Genomic DNA, 21,337 nt, shown 5'->3' on the forward strand with positions numbered 1-21,337 from the left:
CCGGGATGGGGTTGGGGCCAGAGGCCGGGGATGGATTCGGGCCTGGGGACCGGCTGACCGGCTTCCCGGGACCCGGGACCAGCGACGGGGACGGTGTGGAGCCGGAGCCGGAGCCGGTGCCGGCTGCGATGACCTGCTTCCCGGGGCCGGGCCGGGCCGGGCCGGGCCGGGCCGGCTCGGCTCGGCTCGGCTCGGCTCGGCTCGCTTCGCCCGACGGCGTTATCTCCGAGCGCGGGCTATCTAACTTAACATCTCTGCGATGGTTATTGAAGCCAAAGCCACTGATATGAATTCTGTGCTTCCATGCCCACGATATTGGTATCACTTTTCTGAAAACAGTGCTTTTTGATATGAACGTATCCACCGGCACCCCTGGCTTTTGGTTCTAGCTTCCTTCCGATCTCTTTTTCATTTCCTTTCTTTGCCAGTGTGGAAATAATGCCATTTATTTTCATACCCTTCTCCCCTTCGCCGTTTAGAAAACAGTGAAAGCTTTGGTAGTAGGTTTTTCCCACCAGCCATCTTATGAATTTTTCCCTGGGAGTAGAGCTCGTGCTCCCGTTCTCTCCAGATGGACCTTGTTGGATTGGACAAGGCTCGTGAACAGTGCGTGAGCCGGCCAGCAAAAGCGGAAAATTTAATTTGCAGCGTCAGGAACACAGCGGAGACAGTGAAATCTCATGTGTTTTCCCTTGATCTGGCGATCTTTGGGAACTTCGGCGTCCTGGCTATTTTTATGTTATCTGATTTTTAAAGTTTTATGTGCTTTCGAACTGATAACCTAAAGTTGAAATATTGAATCCCTATTCATAAATTTCTCAGCCTCTGTTTTACAAAGTTTAATTTATTTCCTTTCTGTTTGATTTGTGTGTGTGAGAGAGATGAAGAATTAAGATTTTTTCCCCCCAATTTTCTTTGCGTGGCCATTTTCACTCAGCTTTCTGCTTCCGTTGATCTCCCAGCCTGGCTATTTTTATCTATAAAATGAAACGAGAATAAAGAGAGGTTGATAATGTGTTTTTCACCCCCCAAACAATTTCTTTCTTTCTTTTTTTTTTTTTTAAATTTCAGACAGCTGATACTGATTTTGGAACTCTATAATCCCAATGATGTTTATGATTATTTAGTGCATATTGCCTTAAAGTTGTGTGCAGATAAAGTTTCTGAAGTTCGGTGGATCTCCTTCAAGCTAGTAAGGAATCATGACCTTTTCTGTTTATGATTTGTAGAAAAAGGAATATTTATGTTTCTTCCATTTTAACTTCTTTATTTTTTCTGGGCTTAATTTGTCCATTTACCCATGAAAGCAGCTTTTAAGTTTTGAAATTAGGAACTGTATTATAGTCTTATCAGTATGTAAGATAGCTCTTTTGTTAAGCAGTATGCTTGAGTGATGAAAATTGTGGATAAATCACCTTATGCATGAAACTCTTTAAACAATGGCTTAGTGTTTCTTTTCAACACAGATTGGGTTGACTCTCCAGCACGGTTCTGTAGAAAAGTAGTTAGTGAGCAAAAACTTCAGCAAAGAAAAGCCGATCCTGTTTTATGTGGGCTTATACCAGCTGAATACTGAGGAAAAACATTCTCATTTGAAAATATTTACTAAGGTACTCTGATGGTGCTAAAATTTTATGAAAATGACATGTTCTGAAAGGTAATGTTATGCAAGGGGACATTTTCTAAACCTTGGAATCTTAAGAATAATGTACTTTTCTAATGCCAGTCCCTTTTCACATTTCATTTTATGAAGGGTTTTATGGGTGTGAGTGTGTGTGTGTGTGTGTGTGTGTGTGTGTGTGTGTGTGTATCACCATATATTTAAACATCTTTTTTCCTCTGTGTTCTAATGATCACTGTGACAAAAATGACTTTCTCGCGTGCTTATAAATTTGTTTTAAAGGTGGAAGGGTGCATCAAAATGTCTAGTTTCCGTGTAGAGTAGTATTCATAATCCAAGTAGATGGCAGCATTCTAAATTCGCTAGTCTAATATTTTTCACAGGTTGTAGCAATTCTGCAGAAGTTCTATTCCAACAGTGAAAGTGCGTTGGGGTTAAATTTCATCAATGAACTCATCCTAAGGTTCCGGCACTGTTCTAAGTGGGTCAGAAGGCAAGCGTTTGCTTTCATTTGTCAGGTTAGCAGGGCCTGGGGGGAGCATCTACCCTGCACATATGTTTGCCGTGTGATATCAACACACAGCACCAGGCAAAGAATCTCAGCCCCGGAGGACTAGCCAGGAACCTGGGGAGCAGCGGACCGAACCCCCTTATCTCACAGGAGATTGTGACAAGCCAGTTTGGAAAAGGGACTTGCCCAGGGTTACCGAGCCCTTCTGTGCAGTCATCCTATGGGTAGTGACTGAGCACCTACTGTGTGCCAGGCCTGCTCTAGGTGCTGGAGACGGAAGAGGAAAACCTCCTGCTCTCCGGCACTTTCCATCCAGGGAGGTGGGGGCCAGGCCCAGACCGTGCTCCCGTCATGTCCAGCACAGGGCTGCTCATCACTGCGCCCGCCACAGTAGGGAAGGAGGAAGGTGGGGTGAGGGGCACAGCAGTGGGGCAGCTCGGGGACCTTTCGTCTCTTTCAGGTGAAGGTCAACCCCTCAGGTCGCCCTCTCTACTTAGCATCTTGGAAATGAGGGCATGATTTATGTTTGGCTGGGGAGGATGGCTGTCAGTTTTGATCGCCTCTGTGTGCCGGGCATCTCACCCTACACCTGCTTCTAACAGTACGGTCTGCCAGGTGTTGAGCTCGGTGCACCCATGTACTTTTAGACCAGTTGTTTTAGCTGAAGGAGTTGGAGCCCAGAGAGGTTAGGTAAATTGCTCAGGGTCACCCAGGAAGTGTAAAGCCATGATTTTCTTTCTGCTGAACTGTTATTTTCACAGTTTTAACTTTTCCGCATGCACACGGTCTATCATATACAAAGGTAGAGGGAACAGTAGAATGAACCTGCACGTACGTGTCACCCGGCTTTGTCAGTAATACAGTAAAGCTGTGATCGGGCTCTACCTGACCCCTGGCCCCGCAGCAGCCCCCTTTCCCTCCCCCGGAACCACCCGGCCTCCCTACTGAGGAACTCACCAGGGCCCCCTGTAGGCCCACAGGGGTATCACAGGGGTACTTTGGCCATCTACTTGCAGAAGGGCAGTGGGGGGCAGGGTCAGTGCCAAAGTCGCAAAGCACAGGCCTGATACCACAGACTTTCATGAAGGAGTCAGTGCTGCCCACTATTTTGTAGAGAAAGGGTAAATGAGATATTTTTGCTTTTATTTTTAAATTCTTTTTCTGAGATTTAGACAATCCGCGACGAAACAGAAGGAAAAGGCACCGACTAATTTTGTTCAAGAAAAATCAGTTTTTTGGTGTGCCTTCATTAAAGATTTAGAAAACCTACAGTAACACAAACAAAAGGAAAGTGTCCTCAGCCAAGAGAACCTCCCAGTGGGCACATGGATTACTATTTAAATGCAGGGAGATGTCGTAACCTGGAGATTAGGGGGGCCGACTTTGGAGTCAAAACCTGTTACTTTGAAGCCTGAGTCTACTGCTTCCCTGCTGGGTGGCCTTGGGCAAAGCACCCTCTCTGCACGGCCTTTCCGTGTTCTGTAAAATGGAGTTCCCGTGGTACGGGCCTGCCTCCTGGCGTGGCCCTGAGGCTTTAGTGAGCTGACGTACCCGAGTAACCAAGCAGGGTGCCAGGAGCCTGGAGAGCACTTACCACGTATCAGCTGCTGGTGTTACCCTGTAGTGGGAAGAGCTACAGGATTCAGAATCCACATTCCTGCCTTGGAATCTCCACCGCTGCCTGTGGGTCTTGAGCCTTTGGGTATCACCACAACATTGCACTCACCTGTAAAACTAGGCTCAGTCTGATTTCCGTGGCTGGCTATGAGAATGAAATGGGAGAATCCACGTACGACTCTTTGTAAGTAGAGCAGCAGTAAATGCTAGCTGTTCACAGAGGACCGGGCACTGAATTGGGGTCTGGGACTTGGCTGTCATGTGATAGGCGTGGCCCCTGTCCTCAAAGCCTGAGCTCTGGTGAGTAACAGGCGTGAAGGTTCCCAACCCTTGTTGGCGGGCGCTACGCTAGCCTTTGCCAAAATGATCGCCATCCCCATTGCTACTCCACGGTACAGGTGAGGAAACCGCGGCCCGGAAAGGTGAAGCCACTTACTCATGGCCACGAAGCTAGAAGTGACCAGGTTAGGTTTTGAACCTGGACCTGTCTGACTCCAAAGCCTTTGACTTCCCCACCAAATATTACACCACTTGTACCCCAGTGCTTGGTAATGAATTATAAAAGTGTTAACTGTGTTTCTAACCAAATTCGGTGGTTGAGATTTTAAAATTCAGACACACACACACACACACACACACACACACACACACACACACACACTCCTCAGACCAAAAGATCCTGAAATTACTTCTTTGGAATTACAGAAATGTATGTTTTTAGAAAAACTGTGCTCATCGCTATTGAACAAGGTCCGTTTTTCGCCTCTGGCTTTCTCTTCATCACAGGCAGTGGTGAGCGAGGAGTGTATCCCTGTGGACCAGTTTGTTGAACACTTACTCCCCAGCCTTGCAAGCCTTGCATCAGATCCTGTGCCAGACGTAAGGGTTTTGCTAGCCAAAGCTCTAAAACAGACACTGTTGGAAAAGGGTACGCGGACCATTTTTCTGAGCTTACAGATTTTAAACTTCATCTGGCAGCAGCCAAATCTCCTTTTTAGGGAATTGTGGCAAATTGTGTGGTAGCGTACTTCAGATCTATTATATAAATTTATATGTTAATTTTTATGCATAAGTTATGTTACTTATAAAATGACTAAGAATTAAGATAGCTCAGTTTTATATTTAATAAACATGCTGAAATGCAAAATATTACATAGTCTTCTAGAAATGAGGGAAACTTTTATAAACTTTAAGTTATGACAGAGACAGATTATGAAAGGTGGTCAATTTAAGCATTAACTCTGGTTAGGTTTCAATCGTATTGATTTTGTGGTCAGTCAGAAAAAGTTTATACCCCAACCTAGTCAGTTATTTTAAACCTGAACAGGACTTAATATAAGACTGTGTCCCTTGTATAGTTCACGTCTACACCACGTATTCGGGAGAACATCTCATCTCCTGCCCTGCGTAGCCCTTTGTTGCCACTTCCCTCCCATCCTCCACCCCATCTGGCCAGCAACCTGCTCCCCACTGCCTGTGTTCTGTGTTGCCAATTCTTTTGTACTGGAGGGAAGAAAAGGTAAAAGATTTTTAGTTATAGCTGAAAAAATATGCATGCCTATTCTTAGAAGTTTGTCTTTAAAATTTAGGAAATACTCTGATTCAAGCAATTTTATCATTTTAAAGGACTTACTCTATGAAAAATGGTTTATTGTCCTGAGATGTGGTTTAAAAAAAAAAAACCAAACCAGAGTATGTTTTTGAACACAGTTCACGGCACATGTGATTCAATGTCATGTCTTTTTCCCTTTAGTGTATTTTAGAAGTGCCGGTAACCCTCATCTTGAAGTCGTTGAAGAGATTGTCTTAGCTTTGCAGTCCGACCGGGACCAAGATGTTTCCTTTTTTGCCACCCTAGAACCAAAGCGGTGGAATAGTATAGACACTACCATGCTAGAAAACCAGAATTAACCAGTGTGTGATCACTCACAATCTGGTCATTTCATGTGTGGCATATGCTGCTTACCGTACCTTGAAGGGGAACTGATTGTATCGTACCTGCCCAGGGAGGACAGATTTCTGAAACTCTGATGTTGTGTGCTCAAATGACCCCTTTCCCATCTGCACTCGCGGGAACTACTGCTGGGATGGGCAGGAGTCGAGGTGGCCCGGCCTGTGCTGCGCTCCTGTGCCCCTACCTGCCTGATCAGGAAATCTGTTAAAAGGCTGTAGAACCAGGTGGCTCACTGCGGGTGGGGGTGGGGGGACCTCCATGGCATCAGACTGCCTGTGAGCGGTTTGTTTTCTCTATTACAGACTATATTATTTAACCCCCAGCCAACACCTCCCCCCCAAAAATAAAGTACATTATTAGAAGCTTTTAAGTCTTTGATAGACTTATATATTTGGCTTCCCTCATGCTTTCCTATAAAATATAGTTTATGGTATTATTTTTAACTGAAATACTGTACATATGTAAATAACTCTTGACAGGAAGAAAATATATTAATGTAAGATTAGCTTCCTATCAGTGAACAGAACAAATACATCATTTAAATTTATGCTCCACTTTGAGCTTTGCACTTTGGGCTGCAAATATAGCCCAACTTGTTTACTTTTGAAAAATGTGATAGTTAAAGAAATCTACTAAAGACTGACTTATGGCAGTCTTTCTAATATTGTACTTTTGTTGTAAACTGTACTCGGAACTTTTCCTCAAGCACTCACTCCCTCCTCTTCTTGCAGGAACTGTTTCCTTAAAGATAGGTACTGGCCTTTGATAGAGGCATAAAGCAGAAAGATTTTCATTCTCATATGGATATATTATCATTTGTTTAAGAACTTGGGGGTGGGGGGAAATTGATCACTGAGGTGCATGGATATTGACTTTATATCTGATGCTTTAGAATCTTAACAAAAAATAGGAAATCATAGTTCTGATCACTCTATATAGTTGGCCACAAATACCAGTGATTTGGGAGGTTAAATTGTGATACTCTTCAAATCTAAGTACACAGGACTTAGATTTCGTGCTTTTAAAATTTAGACTAAGGGAAAGATACTCTAGAATTTAAACAGGTTTTGCATTAGTTAATAACTCAAGGCTCTATAAACAGTTGATTAAATTCTGCATACATGTATGCTGAAGTTATTTTTCTTGCTTCTATTTGTATCTTCTCAAAGGCAAGCATAAGGGAAGGAAAGAGCAGCCCATTTGGGGTCCCAGAGCTATAGCTGCAAAGGGCGCGCCAGCTGTCTCCATTCTTCCCTTGGATCTTTTTCTTATCTTTCTTTTCTTTTTTTTAAAAGATAAAATTTCTGGAGCTATATATTGAATTTCCTGGTATACAGGATGTTTTCCCCTCCCCCAAATTCCACTGGGCTGACTCTTTAAAAAGAAAGGAAGGAATCTATACCGTGCCAAAGAAAATAAGGCACATGTATGAGAATTGCAACCCAGGATAGCATTTTGATGACTTCAGCAAAGAGTGAAGTTAATACATTGGAGACTACATAATGAGGAAAAAAAAAAATCAATCTATCTTGTATTTAGTACTTGCCTAAAGTAAATAGACGGAGGTATTGTTTTGCTTCAGTAGCAAGCAATTTTTAATTTATTTTTATTGCCTAGAAATTGAGCTTATCATGTTAAAATCTGTTGATCTAGCAGCAAGTAGAATTACCCAACTGGAATCTTGTATTCTGTGCGGAGCTTCACTTTCCATTAAGGAAAAGACAAATCAGTTGGTGTGATGTGTAGGGTTTGCCTCCCGAATCAGATGTGCTGGTACAGATTTGTTGAGACTCTTTGGTAAATAATCTAACCTTTAAATTTTCAGTTTATGTGTTAAAATTCCTCTATAATTTAATATGCATGCCTTTCCAGTGGAAAGCTATTTTTATGACTAACTTCTCTGCAGAAAGCATGTTGAAAGCTTGCGTTTTATTCTTCGTTGGTAACAACTGAGATTTCCCTAAGCCCTTGCTGTTCTCTCCTGTAGCTTCTCCACCAGTTTAGGTCTTCACGTATTGACTGTTCTTAGGTGCAGAGTTGAGTGTGATTTGACCACTGAAGGTAAGCTTCCTGTTCTCTTGAGCACTCGGCCTCCTCCGGTGAATTAATGGAAAAGCACGAGATAGTTTCTCACCGGTACAGCTGCCTTGAAAGGCATCTCAACAATAGAACCATCTCAGCTTTTCCCCAAGTGGACGTTTCCTCCTTGCTAAGTGTTTTCATTAGCGCCTTTCTCACTTCAAGAATTCGAGAACGTTTTCAACATGGACGGATTTTGATGTAGCTTTGCAAATAAATTTTCAGGAAGGTCTGTCTCCCACTTCCGGAGTGGCCAAGTATCAGGTTTTTTCACTGTCGAGTTGGGCCCAGATCGGCTTGAAAGGGGTCATATTTCTGCAATGTTGGTTTTTTCCTTCATGCTAAGAAATAACGATTTTTAAGCATGGCTAAAGTCTGCACTTTACCACCCTCTGTAGACGACGCATGCAAAGATGATTTAGAGCATTATTCACGCATAATTCCTACAGGTAGTTGGCCCCGAATTGTGCAATGATTGTATTTTAAACAGACATGGAGAGGAGGTCACAGCTGCCTAAGAACGGCCACGAGCCGCCTCGTCTTCCAGGTTCAAGGAACTGACGGTGAGAGCAGTTCCGAAGCGGCGAGGAGGAGTCGGGGATGCGGCCGTGCTGGGTCTGCGGGGCGCGCGGCCTCGGCGAGGCCTCTGGTTGGGTCTCAATGCATCCTCCCAGTGTTTTAGAAGCGCCCGGGCCCTTTTCCCCTTATCGCAGACACGTCACCCGCGTCCACGTGGAGCCCCGCCTTGGTTAACGGCGGGCCCGTCGGCCCACTGCGGGCGCTGGTGGCTCGGCCGTCCCGGAGGGGCCGCCGCGGCGGGGGCGGCGATGACGCGCGGCGGGCAGGGCGGCCGGCACCCGGCGGCGGCGGAGGCGGAGGCGGAGGCGGCCAGGCCGCCGAGGGGGCGCCCTTCGCCCAGACCCCGATGCGGGCGGGCCGGACGGGCGGGGGGCGGGCTCTGCCGTTCCGCGGCCCCTCCCCGCGCAGCCCCGCGCCCGAGGCCGGAGCCGCGTCGGGGACCCGCAGGCTGTGAGCCTGGCGCTCGACTTGGCCTCAGACGTCTTCGTCATGCGGGTGCTGCTGGAGGATTCCGGGGAGGTGTTCCGAGTGACAGGCTGCCGCAGCGACATGACGGTGCGGGAGCTCAAAGAGGAGCTGGACCTAATAGCCGGCATCCCCTTCAGCCTCCAGCGGCTCCAGTACCTGGACCAAGGCGGCCCCTGCCCGACCCCGCGTACTCCCTCGACCCGGGGCGCCCAGTCCCCTCTGAACCCGCAGTGGGGGAAGGGAAGCCCGCCCAGAGGAGGACCCCCAGATGTCAAAACAAACCCCACCCCCGTGAAACCCCGGGTGGAAAAGCTAACCCCGGACACATAGGGACTTCCCAGCTCCAGAAAAGCCGAGCTTCACGTTAGACCTCAAATCTCCAGGCAGACCCTGTCCACAGCAAGACCCTAATCCGCAAGCAAATCCTGCCTGTGCTGGGACTCCAGGCCCAAAGCCAGCCGTCTGGTTTGGCCTGCCAACCTGAGCCCAACCCTGTGCACGTCAGGACCCCAAATCCCGAAACAGACGCTGCCACCGCAGGGCCCTCCAACACCAGAACATCAAACTCCCACGTCTTCATCAGGGACCCAAGTCCCAAAGTCTGCAGTGCCACACGAGACCTCCAGTCTGAAACGCCTGTCCTCAGCGGGACCTCACAACCTCGGGCAAGGCTGCTCATGTCAGGACCCAGATGGAATTAAACGTCAAGTCCCTGTGCTGGGCTGTGGGACACCATCCCTGTGCTGGGCTGTGGGACACCAGAACCCCCAGCCCTCCAGCCAGCCATGTCCGTGCAAGGACCCCAAGTCCAGAACAAACCTGCCCAAGACTGAACCCCCCAATCCCCAGGCTAACCATGTGACTATCCGAACCCCAAGTCCTCCCAGCAACCGTGTAGACTCAAGGACACTAAAGCCTTAAGCAAACTCTGCCCTCCTCAGGACCCCATGTCTCTCCACGAACCATATGCACGTTTGAACCTCAGATACAATCCTCAGGTGACCCCGGCTCACGACAGAAACCTAAGTCCCGGAGCGTGAAGCCTACTACCCAGATCATGACCCTAGATCCCAGAGCAGGTACACCCGATTCTGAGCCCCACTCTGCTTAACCAGTTGTGCATCTGAACCCCAGTCCGTCAGCCATCTGTCTACGTAAGGACGCCAGGGCTCAAAGTGAACTCCTCCCACACCTGGACCCCCAAATTCAAAGTTAGCTCTGCCCACACCTGAAAGCTAGTTCCCAAGCTCACCATGACGACAGAAGAACCTGAAGCCAAGTGTCATCAGAAGGGCTCCGGGACGTGAGATGAACTGCCCACACTAGGACCCCAAACTCAAGTCCAGTCTGTCCACATCTGAACCTCCAACCTCCACAGAAACCACGTCCACACTGGCACTCCAAGGTTTAAGCCAGCCGTATCTGTGTAAGGAAGCCAAAGTTCAAAACAAGCCTTGCCTACACGAGGGCCCCCGAACTCAAAGCAAACTCTGCTTGTATTTGAAAACCCAAATCCCTCATCAACCTGATCCACACCAGAACCCCCAGTGCTAGACCAAACCCACCTATATTAGGACTCCAAATCTCAGAGCCGAACCTGTCGCTGTCAAGAGCCCCGAATCCTGGGGCAGACCTGTCTGATTCCTCACCGCCAGTTGCCACACTACCCAGGCCTACATCAGACCCCCAAATCCCCAAACAAGTCCTGCCCACAGAAGGACTCTGCATCCCAGAACAGACCCTTCCCATACCAGGACTCCCAGACAGAAAGTAAACCTTACCTTCATCAGAACCCCAATCCAGAGCAAACTCTGCCCTCATTGGGACCCCAGATCTCAAAACAAACCCTGTCCACGTTTGAACCCTGAATACTGGCACTGACCCAGTCCGTATCAGAACCTCGAATCTCAAGCTGCACCCTTGTGATGTCAGGAGCTCAAAGCTAGCCCAATCGGAATCGAAACCCAGTGCCCAAAGCTCACTGTGACTGAATCAGGACCCCAAGGCCCCCTGTCCAGACAAATCCCATGGGGGAGGCACCCCGTGGTGGGCAAGGGCCCTAGAGCCCCATCTCCCTCCATCAGTCTCCTTCCCTCAGCCTGAGGACCTGGCTGTCCCGATCCCATCCCTACAGTATTTAGGATATGAGAACAGGATCAAAGTCCCCAGGCTTCAACATCTCCCCACCCAGTTGAAATCAATGCAAAAACACTTCAAGAAAACGAAGATATAAAAAACTCTCTGGTCTGCTGCACAGAGAAAGTGAACGGCCCATATTGCAGAGAGATTGCAGTTATACTGCAGGGACCGGGAAGCCATGGAGACAGAGGTCTGAAAGCAGCCGGTCTCTACGAGAATCGTGTTCCCAGGCCCTGCGCTTCCGGGGCTCAGTTTCCTAATCCGTAAAGCAGAGCCCCGTGAGCTCTGGGATTCTCAGTGCCGTGTCCCCCTTTAGGCAGAAGTGACTCGGGAGACTCAGAAGGTATATTGAAGGCCAAAATCCTTTCCTTTGCCCTCTTGGAAATCGGTTAAGCATGTTTCATGATGTATTTGCTTTGCTATAGGGGTATTTGGAAGATGCTTTGGAGCATTTTTGAGGCTTTATGGGGAAAGAGATGTACCTGTGCTTAACGTGTTAAAAGTGAAGTGAGCTATGGAAGAACTTGATAAGAGTTCCAAAACAAGTAATTCGAAAATTACGTGTCCTGAACTACGGCTGTCTGGCACCCCTAATTTATTTTTGCCGATGAGCTATGCTGAGACATAAGTTCAAGAAAGCTAAGAGGGAATGAAAGGGATGGAGTGGCTTAACACTGATGTCACAATCCCATGACTCAGCAAGCACTTAGCAACTGTTAGAGGCCTGACCGCTCTCAAGCTTGGTTGCCGTCCTTACTGTTGACGGCAAACAAGAAGGGGAGAAGGTACATCCCGTCAGTAGAAGAAATTTGGGCTTCTGCTGATACATAACCAGCCTGATGCCTCTTTACCCGCCTCAAAGGCTGCCACGGAGGATCAAATGAGATAATGTGTGTGAAAACCCTGAGAGACACAAGTCTAAAGGGGGGTGAACATCTTCCCGGAGGCGGGTCACCTTTCCACATCTGTTGTCAACTCTAATAATTTATTTAGCCTGTGGTAATGAGTATTTGTCTAAGGTGAAGGTAGTTGCTGCCTGCCTGTAAAAGGAGAATGTGCTCTGATTTCTCTAAGAGCTGTTTAGCATGTGTGAACCGTGCTCTTGTGTTTCTCAGGGAAACACAGCCTTGCTCCATTTTTTTCAAAGTTGTTAGGAAGTCTTCGAGTTGTCTTACTTAGGCAAATTACTGATTATTCTCTGTGTTAGAACCACAAATAAGACCCTAATTAACAGATTTGCTAATCACTATTCCGCGTTTACATCCACCATCTGGAGTTGCTGGGGAACAAAGGGTGCCAACAAAATCTAGAGTGCGCATCGCATGGTGCCCGAGGAAAGGCAGGTCTGGAGTCCCAGCGTTGCCGTTCGCTGGCCATGCGAGCCTCCGCCCACTCCTGCAGCACGTGGAGAGGACGAACTTGGCTCGTCGTGAGGTTTAGAGCATGTGGGTGCTGGGTCCAGGCACTTAGAAATCACTCAATCATGAAACCAAAAAACTCATGAATTCTACTCGGAATAAATGATAATCCAACCTGGGCAGAGTTGAAAGGTTCCATTCTTGGCACTGCTTATTGGAGATAACAAATGACTCTGTTATCCTTCAGCTAGGTTACAGGTGGCCATGTAGGAAGAAGCGTGTGTGTTTTAAAAAGTAAACTAAAAACAACTGCATTTTTCTTAAAATTTTCCACAATCCTCTTCTACTAATTCTGATGGTCTGCCCCAGAGGGTCTGAATTTAGGAAGTGTGAGTGGATCTACCCCCCGACCCCCATTCTTTCATATGAGGAAGGGGCTGTTTGGGGAGAACCTCCCAAACAGAGAAAGGATCTCTTCCACCCCACGTCACTGAGATGCTTATGTTACCATAGGGTCTCCACTGGGGCAATTTTGTCTCCCAGGGGCCACTTGGCAACATCTAGAGACATTTCAGTGGTCACAATTAGGTGAGTGGGCTACTGCCATCTCGTGGGTAGAAGCCTGGGATGCTGCTAAACGCCCTGCAATGCCCAGGACAGACCCCACGGCAGAGGGGCGTCTGGCCCCAAATGTCAGGAGTGCCAAGGTTGAGAAATGCTGCCACAGACTACAATTTGAAAGACCCGACAAATTTTTGTCATTATTACCTCTTTAAGCTAACTGATGATAACATTAACCAAAATTAGTTAGTATTTTAGTTTAACATCTATAACTTGTATAACCAACCGCATTGCACCACATCTGTAATACACAGTTACTTCAAGTTCAAGTAGCTCTACTTACGGTTTGCCTCCTGAAATGACTTTTTTTTTTTTTTTTTTTTTTTTTGCGGTATGCGGGCCTCTCACTGCTGTGGCCTCTCCCGTTGCGGAGCACAGGCTCCGGACGCGCAGGCCCAGCGGCCATGGCCCACGGGCCCAGCCGCTCCACGGCATGTGGGATCCTCCTGGACCGGGGCACGAACCCATGTCCCCTGCATCGGCAGGCGGACTCTCAACCACTGCGCCACCAGGGAAGCCCCTGAAATGACTTTTATTCACTCATGTATTTTTTTGCCATAGGTCAAGTTACAATTACAGAATCTTATAAATCGTTGCTTTTTTTTTTTTTTTTTTTTTGGTTTGGCTTCTCTTTGAGCTAAGCCAAATTAATTTTCTAAAAAGCATCAATAACCACAAACAGACGGATGTGGGGTCATCAAATGAGAGTAGCGCTCAAGGCTCTCAAATTATCCTTGTGATACCCAAGGTCAGGTAATCTCTTAACTAAACCAATGTAACAGTTTATCTTTAATGCCCGATTTTTCTTTTTAAAGAAAAAACTCATTCCCTGTAGGAATTGTGATGGATGACGCTATGCTGAAGTGCCACGATGTTGTTCCTGGTGGAATTATTTCATTATGTGTCTGGCATTATGATGGATGGACGGAACTGGTTTTGGCGGCTGTGGAAGGGGATTCCAGTAAGGTGTTTTCATGCTTCTTTAAATGGATATTATACTTCATGAACCAGCTGTAAATTGTGGACGTGTGTGTGGGGGGGGCGGGGGATTTGCTTAGTCTTTAATATGAATATTTGGGTAAAAGTTTCAGAGTAGAGGAAAAAGACAACAAGGACTCATGTCATCGTGATCAAGTCGAGTGTTGCCATTTGCCGTTTGGCTTTTGCGATTTCACTGCGTCCACGTAGCTGTGACTTGTAACCCACTCACCGTGCCCCAAAAGGAGCCAGGGCAGGGCGTTTTCTATTCATGTGTCTACTCTGTAAAGTTGAAAACCTAAGTTAACAGTGGAGAATGCCAGATCACTTGGAAACGTGTGGCCCAGAGTGTTCAATGCTGCAAAAAATCCTCTGGGGGGTCTGCTCTCACCCAAGGGGGAGAGACTTGGAAACACAGTGGGTGCCGTTAACTCTTGGCCGGGCCTTGAGCTGGGTGCTCAGCTGGGCTCTGGGGTGGGAGTTGGAAGGCAAGAGGAGGAAATCAGGGTGTCTACCCAACAGTGAAGATGAATCATTCAGACACAAGGGGACAAGTGCACGTTCTTTCTGGAAAATAAATTCGGATGAGAAGCTATGAGCTTGTGGAGGAGAGAGAGTTTACTTCCGGCTGGGATGGGGGTCAGGGAAGGCTGGTTGTGGGAGGGGCGTTGGGATTAGGTCTGGGAAGGGGGAGTGGGCTCGGGGGAGGTGGGGCCAGGACCTGCTGCCCTGGAGCCTGAGCCTTAGAAGGAAGGGCGGGGCCCATCCAGCTGTTTGCGTAATCCTCTGGTTCCTTCCTGCTTTTCTCCTCTTCCCCTGCCTTCCCTTGCTTCCCCTCTGGCTCTGTGTCCGTGCCTGGACTTTCTGGCTCTTGCTCTGGACATGAGTGATGGGTGAGTCCCTCCTCTCTTGAGCCAGAATTGCCGTCACCCCGCTGGGGGCCCCTCACATCCCGCTTCGCCCCACACCGGATGCTGCACATCTGCGACCGGGTTCCTATCTGTCGGAGCCCATCCGTAGTCGTCCTCCTGTGCTCAGAGCCTTAATTCTCCACGTGATGGTTATATCCTGGGGCTGTTATTCACCTGGGAGCAGAGTTCAGAGTGTCCCAAAAGTTAATGGAGACAATGGGCCCAAAAATAGACCGGAAGGCCAGGATCCATCCCATCTCCAGAGACGCCTGTGCCCCTCTGGGGAGGCCGTGCCGTGTCGGCTGGGGTCTTCCTTCAGAGCCGTAACCCCCTTCCTCTGGACACCCAGAAAAGCTATTTTCCCTGTTCAAAACATGGACAGGAAGAATTTCCTGCCTCCCGAGCCTGGCTGATGGTAAATGCGTATTTCCTGGACGTGTAGAGAGAGTTACATGTCTTCCCCTGGCTCGTTTCCAGTTTCTCCGCTCTCTGATCCCATCACCAGCCTGCGTGTGGCATCCAAGCGAACTTTTCCTCCAGAGCGTGTCCCATCACCCGTGTGTATCTGCACTTCTGAAATCACCCAGACTCACGTGCGTAACTCTGTTTCCCTCGCCCAGCTGCCTTGCCTCGGTGTTGCCGAAGATGCTTTCTACCGAACAACAGATTCGCAGCATTTTGATGACAAGCAGTGGAAGAAGTGGATTTCTCAGAGAGTGTTCATGGCGCTCTATGTTGCCTCACACAGGGGTCGCTCGGAGGCTGTTCAGTACCTTCTAGAACACGGTAATTCTGATAGCAGCTGAGGACATTCAAGAGTGGGGTTCTTTTGAGGGCAAGGGGGACACAGCGGCTTGCCTCCTGGTCCCTTCAGTAATGGTTTCCTGGACCCAAGTTTGTCAACCACCAATGGAGGTCCCCATCGGGCCACTCAATCCCTGTCTGAGGGGGTCTTTGGACATGCTTATCGGAGGCTGTGTCCTCTCTCTTGGCAGGGGCTCAGGAAGATGGACCTTTCAGGACACCAAGCCACAGGGCTTCTTGGTTTATTGCGTCCGACCAGACACTCCGCTGGGGATATTCCCATCCTGTTTGTTACTTCCTCCTGCCCGAAGTCCCGTTTCTGCAGTGGTCCGAGGGGTCTAGCCCCAAACCAGCATCCCTGCCTTGGTGGTTAGCAGGCTAGCCCGTCTCCTTTCTCCAAGCTCTTTGAATTTGCCCCAAACCCTCTTTTCATCTCTCCTCCACCAAAGGGCAATTACTCTCACTCTCTCTCTGTCCATAGACATAGAAGCCTTAGCCTGCCTTGTCTCCGAGTTAAAGGGCTTTGCATGAGGTTCTGTGGGAGTACATTTTATCTTCCCTGGATGTAGAGTATTTTGGGGAAAAGAGGCCCACTGATTGAGGTGTAGACCATTCACCAACAGTAGACAGTTGCAGATATCCCAGGCCACTGGCTTCCTCGGGAAAAAGGAAGAATGTGGTATTTGGTCAATGGTTTAGAGCTCAGGAGGGGGCCTCATCTGAGGGTTTCCCATATCAACTAGCCTCCAAGTTAGACCCCTCCTTCCCAGCCTTCGGCCTTGAGCCCAGGCTCTCTGTGTTGCTTCCCCCACTTCCACCAACCAAGCTGGGAAAGCATCTCAGGTGCTCAGGCAGGATGCTGGGGCCGCACGTCTGTGATGGGTAGAGGTTTTTCTGACTCTCCTCCTCTCCTTCCTCCACTGTTTTCTGCACGTCTCCTGTTGTAAGATGAAATATGGGCTTTTCACAACCCAGCAGTCCGTTAAGCTCATAAAAAGTCATTTTCCCTCTGATAGAACTGTGATGTATTTGAAAGCACCAGTTAAAAAATTACAACCAGCTTTGCAAAGTTTTCTGTCCTTTGCAGACAGTGGCTGTGAAGAGGCGCCGGGGCTGAGGCTAAGTGTTGTGAAAACCTATTTAAAACTACCTCACTGACCAGCCATAGCTCATAAACACTGGCTCCCGAAATGTCAACTGCATGTAATTGAATTGCCTTGTTTTCTGTGTCATGATATCTGTTACCCACTATTTGATTCAATTCAACAAGTCTGTATGGGACACCTGTCATTAGCCCATCCATCTGTAGGAGGCAGTGAGGAATTCAGTTGAAGTGAAGTCTGTCCATGAGTCAGGCTGCCCATCATCTGTCATTTCCCAGGCGCCTGTCTTCTCCAGGCATCGTGCTACGTGCCGGGGATGAAAACAGCCGTGATCAAAACAAGTGTGTTTTCTGCCCTTGTGGAGTTTATGAAGGGAAGTCAGCAAATTATTACAAATAATTAATTCCATGGTCAGTCGTGCATGGTGTGTTCTGGAGACGCAGAATGTCTGCTGAACAAATGCAGGGGGTTTTGTGGGGAGGAGGGCTAAGGAAGGTTTTCCCGAGGAAGTGAATGAAACCTCAAGAAACATAGAGTTAGTCCAGGAGGAAAAAAAAAAAAAAAAAAAAGGATGAGAGTGTTGTTAGCAAAGGGAATGGCGTATGCAAAGATCCTGGGGCAGGATAAGGGAGCAGGTATACTGACAGGGATAAAGCCAGAAGGCTGGTGTAAGCGGAGCATGGGCGGGCGAGGGAGATCACGGAGGGGAGTAATGCTGGAGTGATAAGGGTGGTGGGTGGGTGAGACAGAGCAGTAAAGACCTAGAACATCGCCCCAAGGGTGGTAGATGCCAACAATGGGATTTGAGCGGGAGAGTGGTACAGGCATTGTAGGAAGGTCATTGGCTGCTATAAGAGAAGCATGGGGTGGGGGGGGGGGAAGGCAGTGCTGGATGCTGGGTGGGAGGGGGGAGATGCAGCAGTGCCCCCCTCCGTGCACTCTGTTATTCGTCCTTCCAAGCATTCCTTTCCCAGCCTCGGCCCTTCCCATGCTTCTCTTCTTGAACGGGTTTCCAGAGGGTTGGCTCCTGCCGGCAGGGGGCCCTCCCTCAGCCAACTTTCTTATTTCCCAGGTGCCAACTGTCAGGGCAGATCCCCCGTGGGCAGGACGCCCCTGCACGTGGCTGCAGCCATGAGCCGGCTGGACTGTATCAGCCTCCAGCTCAACTATGGGGCCTCCGTCAACGACAGAGATACCAAGGGGGAGACGCCCATGTCCCTCGCCTGCCACCTGAGCCACCGCCAGAGCAGGTGGCAGACGTTCCTCTTCTACTGGATGGTGAAGCTGGGGACAAAGGACCCGATGGACCCTGTCGTGAACAAGGCTTTTCAGAGAGTCAAGGCCGGGTTTGGATCCAAGAAGGAGAACAAAACATAGCTCCACCTGGGAATGTTTGCATGTCAGCTCTGACTTGGGGTAACGTTCCTGGGTTCAGATCCACGGTGGCCAGTGGCCCTGGGTGAGCAGGAAGGCCGGGAAACGTGGCAGTTCCTCTGAATCAGATACGAAACCATCTGTCCTATTTGCAAATGACTTGAGGAGGGTATTGATGGAAGTGGGTGAGTTTGTGTTCATTTCCTAAATCCATCACAGACCTAATGGGCTCCCATGCCAGCCTTTAATTTTGAGCTATTTGTTCATTGTATCCAGTAACGCTGCTTGGGGTGATGGGAACCAATTACCTTCTCTCCGGTCTGGACACCATCTAACACGTTGGCATAATAGGGGTAATAGCCGTGATGAGAGTAGCTCTGTTGTTACGGTACAAAACCAGCGCGGGCAAACGTCACCAGGTCGTGGGCAGCGTGACCTGTGAATTTCAGTTTGTAAAATTCATGGCACTAGATGCTCCCTAAGCCAGCAATGTTCCAGAAGTTTTCCCGAACCTTCCTGGAGGGGTCTGCTGCCTGAGTCTGAGGTGGGGCTGGGGGGAGAAGCCAGGCTGACCTGGGGGGCATCTAAGAGCTTGGTTCTCCACAGGGGCGCCTGGTTACTCTTGGTGAAAGGTGATAAGCTGGCACTGGATTTGGAGGAGACGGTGTAAAAGGTGATGAGCTCGTAAGGGAGAGGATTCGAGCTGGGAGCTTCTTTTTTCCTTTTGTCCCATCCCCAGAGGTCCAAGCACCCCCCTCCCGCTAGCTTTCTCCTTTCCTGCTAGAACTGGGGTAGCTCCAGCATCCCTACTGTGGGGCAGTGTCTATGCTGAACTCTGGGCTCGACACCCACAAAAGCTGCCCTGTGGGTGTGGGAGCCGAGAGGGAGGGCTGAAGCCTGGGGCGGACTGACACGCACACCCTCGTCTGAGGGGGGCACCGTGACTCAGCTGCAGTAGAAAGGCGAGCCAGAGGCAGCTAGATCTTTGCAGAGCTTCCCAGAGCTGGAAACCTGGCTTGTTGATCTAAGCCCTGATTTTTTTTTTTTTTTTTGCGGTATGCGGGCCTCTTACTGTTGTGGCCTCTCCCGTTGCGGAGCACAGGCTCCGGACGCGCAGGCTCAGCGGCCATGGCTCACGGGCCCAGCCGCTCTGCGGCATGTGGGATCTTCCCGGACCGGGGCACGAACCCGTGTCCCCTGCATCGGCAGGCGGACTCTCAACCACTGTGCCACCACGGAAGCCCCAAGTCCTGATTTTTAAGCGTTGGCTTGAATTATGTTAAGGTCAGCGTTCGGAACAAAAGAAGTAGGAGATTTGAGGCACATGGCTGGGACTGCCGACCATCGTCAAACTAACTCATTTCACTGGGGAAACGGGTAGAAGCAACCTAAGACTCACTGGAGCTCTCCCCGGCTCTGAAGCCACAGGGCGGGAATGGCCATGAGTGTTGCCGGGTGGGAAGTGTTGTCCACCCTTCCACCCGTGGCCACACATGTTTCTCTGAAGCCCTATATCCTGACACAGCTTCCGGAGTCAGTCTGTGTGGCAACAGTCTCTCGACCGTTGAAGTTCTGTTTTTTAAGGTGCTGGAAAATGGCCCTGTATCCCAGCCGCCCTACTTTCTGACTTACATCCCAAGAACTGGATTCCGCTTTTACATTAATTGGCCGCATTTCCCGCTGTCGTGGCAAGTAAGAGCCGTGCTGGTGACGTGGCTTTACACTCAGTGGACGTGGCTGGACCCAGCTCAGCAATCTGTTTGACAAATAATAATCAGGAAAAAAACATACAGCTCAGCATCAACAATATCAAAACTGAGATCTTGTTTGTGGCAGACGTTCTCCAAAGTCAATAGGCAGATATTAAATAACCTTATCCAGCAGGGTCAGTTCATTTAGCTAATGAGGTGTGTTGGCAGGGGGACCTGGGCACCCTTTTAACTTAACAAGTGGTGTGACTCAGAGTCATGTGTTTTCCGGGAGCTTTGCTCTGCTGTCTTTATTGTTAGCAGAGCCAGCTGCCCGACATTTGTCCCCAGAACTTTGGAGGTAAGCCCTCTGTCTTTGTCACCCCTAATTCAGCTAAACACTTGGCCGGCAATTGGGTGAGTTCCAAACTCTCCGTGGTGACATTTTGCTCGGTCTGTGGCAGGGTCATTAAAACAGTCCTGTAGGTCCTGGGGGCTCTTCCTTTTAGACGATCTTAACATTCTAGCTGTTATATTCAAACAAGCCTGTATCACCTATTCAATAAAATATGTCCATAGCCTCAGAAGAGTTGATTTGCAATTGGTTGCCATCATCTTACACTTTGCAGAAAATTTCATTCAACATTTGAAGTTTTTGGGGGTCATGCTTTGGAGCCAACAGACATTTTTTTTTTTTTTAATTGGGGTATAGTTGTTTTACAATGTTGTTTTAGTTTCTGCTGTACAGCGAAGTGGAGTTCCCTGTGCTATACATCAGGTTCTCATTAATTGTCTATTTTATACATATTAGTGTCCATTTTTTTTAAAGGGGTTGATCTCAAACGGTTTTGTAGGACCCTGAAATCCTTTTAGGCCCGAGGTATTGGGGATGGTCTTTTGTGGTGAAGCAGCGGTGGTCTGCCATCACCCAGGTGGGCCTCACCTCTGCGTTAGAGAGGGACAGGCTTCCTCTCGGAAAGGAGCTACTGTCAGTTGTCTGAGTATAATATCCATCTCCCTCCTCCTTATTGTGTATCTCCCATGAAGCTGGACTCTCAGTGGCCAGAGTGGAATTGCTACTGGAGTAGTGTGGACATACAGGGCTTGGATCCCAGATTGCATCTTGGTGGCTCTGCCCTGTGGCCTTGGGCACATTCCCTACTGCTCTGAGGTACAGGAGGTTGGAGGGTGGTCATGGTGCCTGGTCCCTAAGGTTGTTGGGAGGGCCTGGGAGGTAGGAGGTACTCAGTACATGCTAGCTCTTCTCGTCTGAGAGCTTGACTGAAGAGTCCTTCTGAAGTCAGGGGCTCAATTGTTGATGATCGACGGGGGATGGGGGCAAATAGGAGAACCATTTGGTGCCTTCCTTGGGTTCTCAAGTTCCGATCACCTTGAGACTGATGACCTCTGAGCTCAGTGCCCCCGGGAAAGTGCTGTGCAGCGTCCTTGGATTTCTTGGCGGCCACGTGAAGAAGGATCCCTCAGCATCCCCTCCGTCAGGGACACTGCTCACCAGTGTGCCTTATGTCAGC

At 48.9% G+C, this 21,337-nt stretch overlaps 2 protein-coding genes across 2 annotated transcripts in view; both read left to right on the forward strand.

Annotated features, from left to right (window-relative positions):
• Positions 1–21,337, forward strand: part of LOC116739601 (serine/threonine-protein phosphatase 4 regulatory subunit 1-like) — a 99,046-nt gene that overhangs the window by 55,897 nt on the left and 21,812 nt on the right.
• On the forward strand, positions 6–18,120 carry ANKRD60 (ankyrin repeat domain 60). Its single transcript, XM_032604481.1, has 6 exons — positions 6–262; positions 8,330–8,431; positions 8,628–8,995; positions 13,783–13,913; positions 15,457–15,622; positions 17,816–18,120. The coding sequence occupies exons 1-6, from the start codon at positions 6–8 to the stop codon at positions 18,118–18,120; spliced, it is 1,329 nt and encodes a 442-aa protein (XP_032460372.1).

This window comes from Phocoena sinus, chromosome 15 (assembly GCF_008692025.1).
Source record: "Phocoena sinus isolate mPhoSin1 chromosome 15, mPhoSin1.pri, whole genome shotgun sequence".
Classification (NCBI taxonomy): domain Eukaryota; kingdom Metazoa; phylum Chordata; class Mammalia; order Artiodactyla; family Phocoenidae; genus Phocoena; species Phocoena sinus.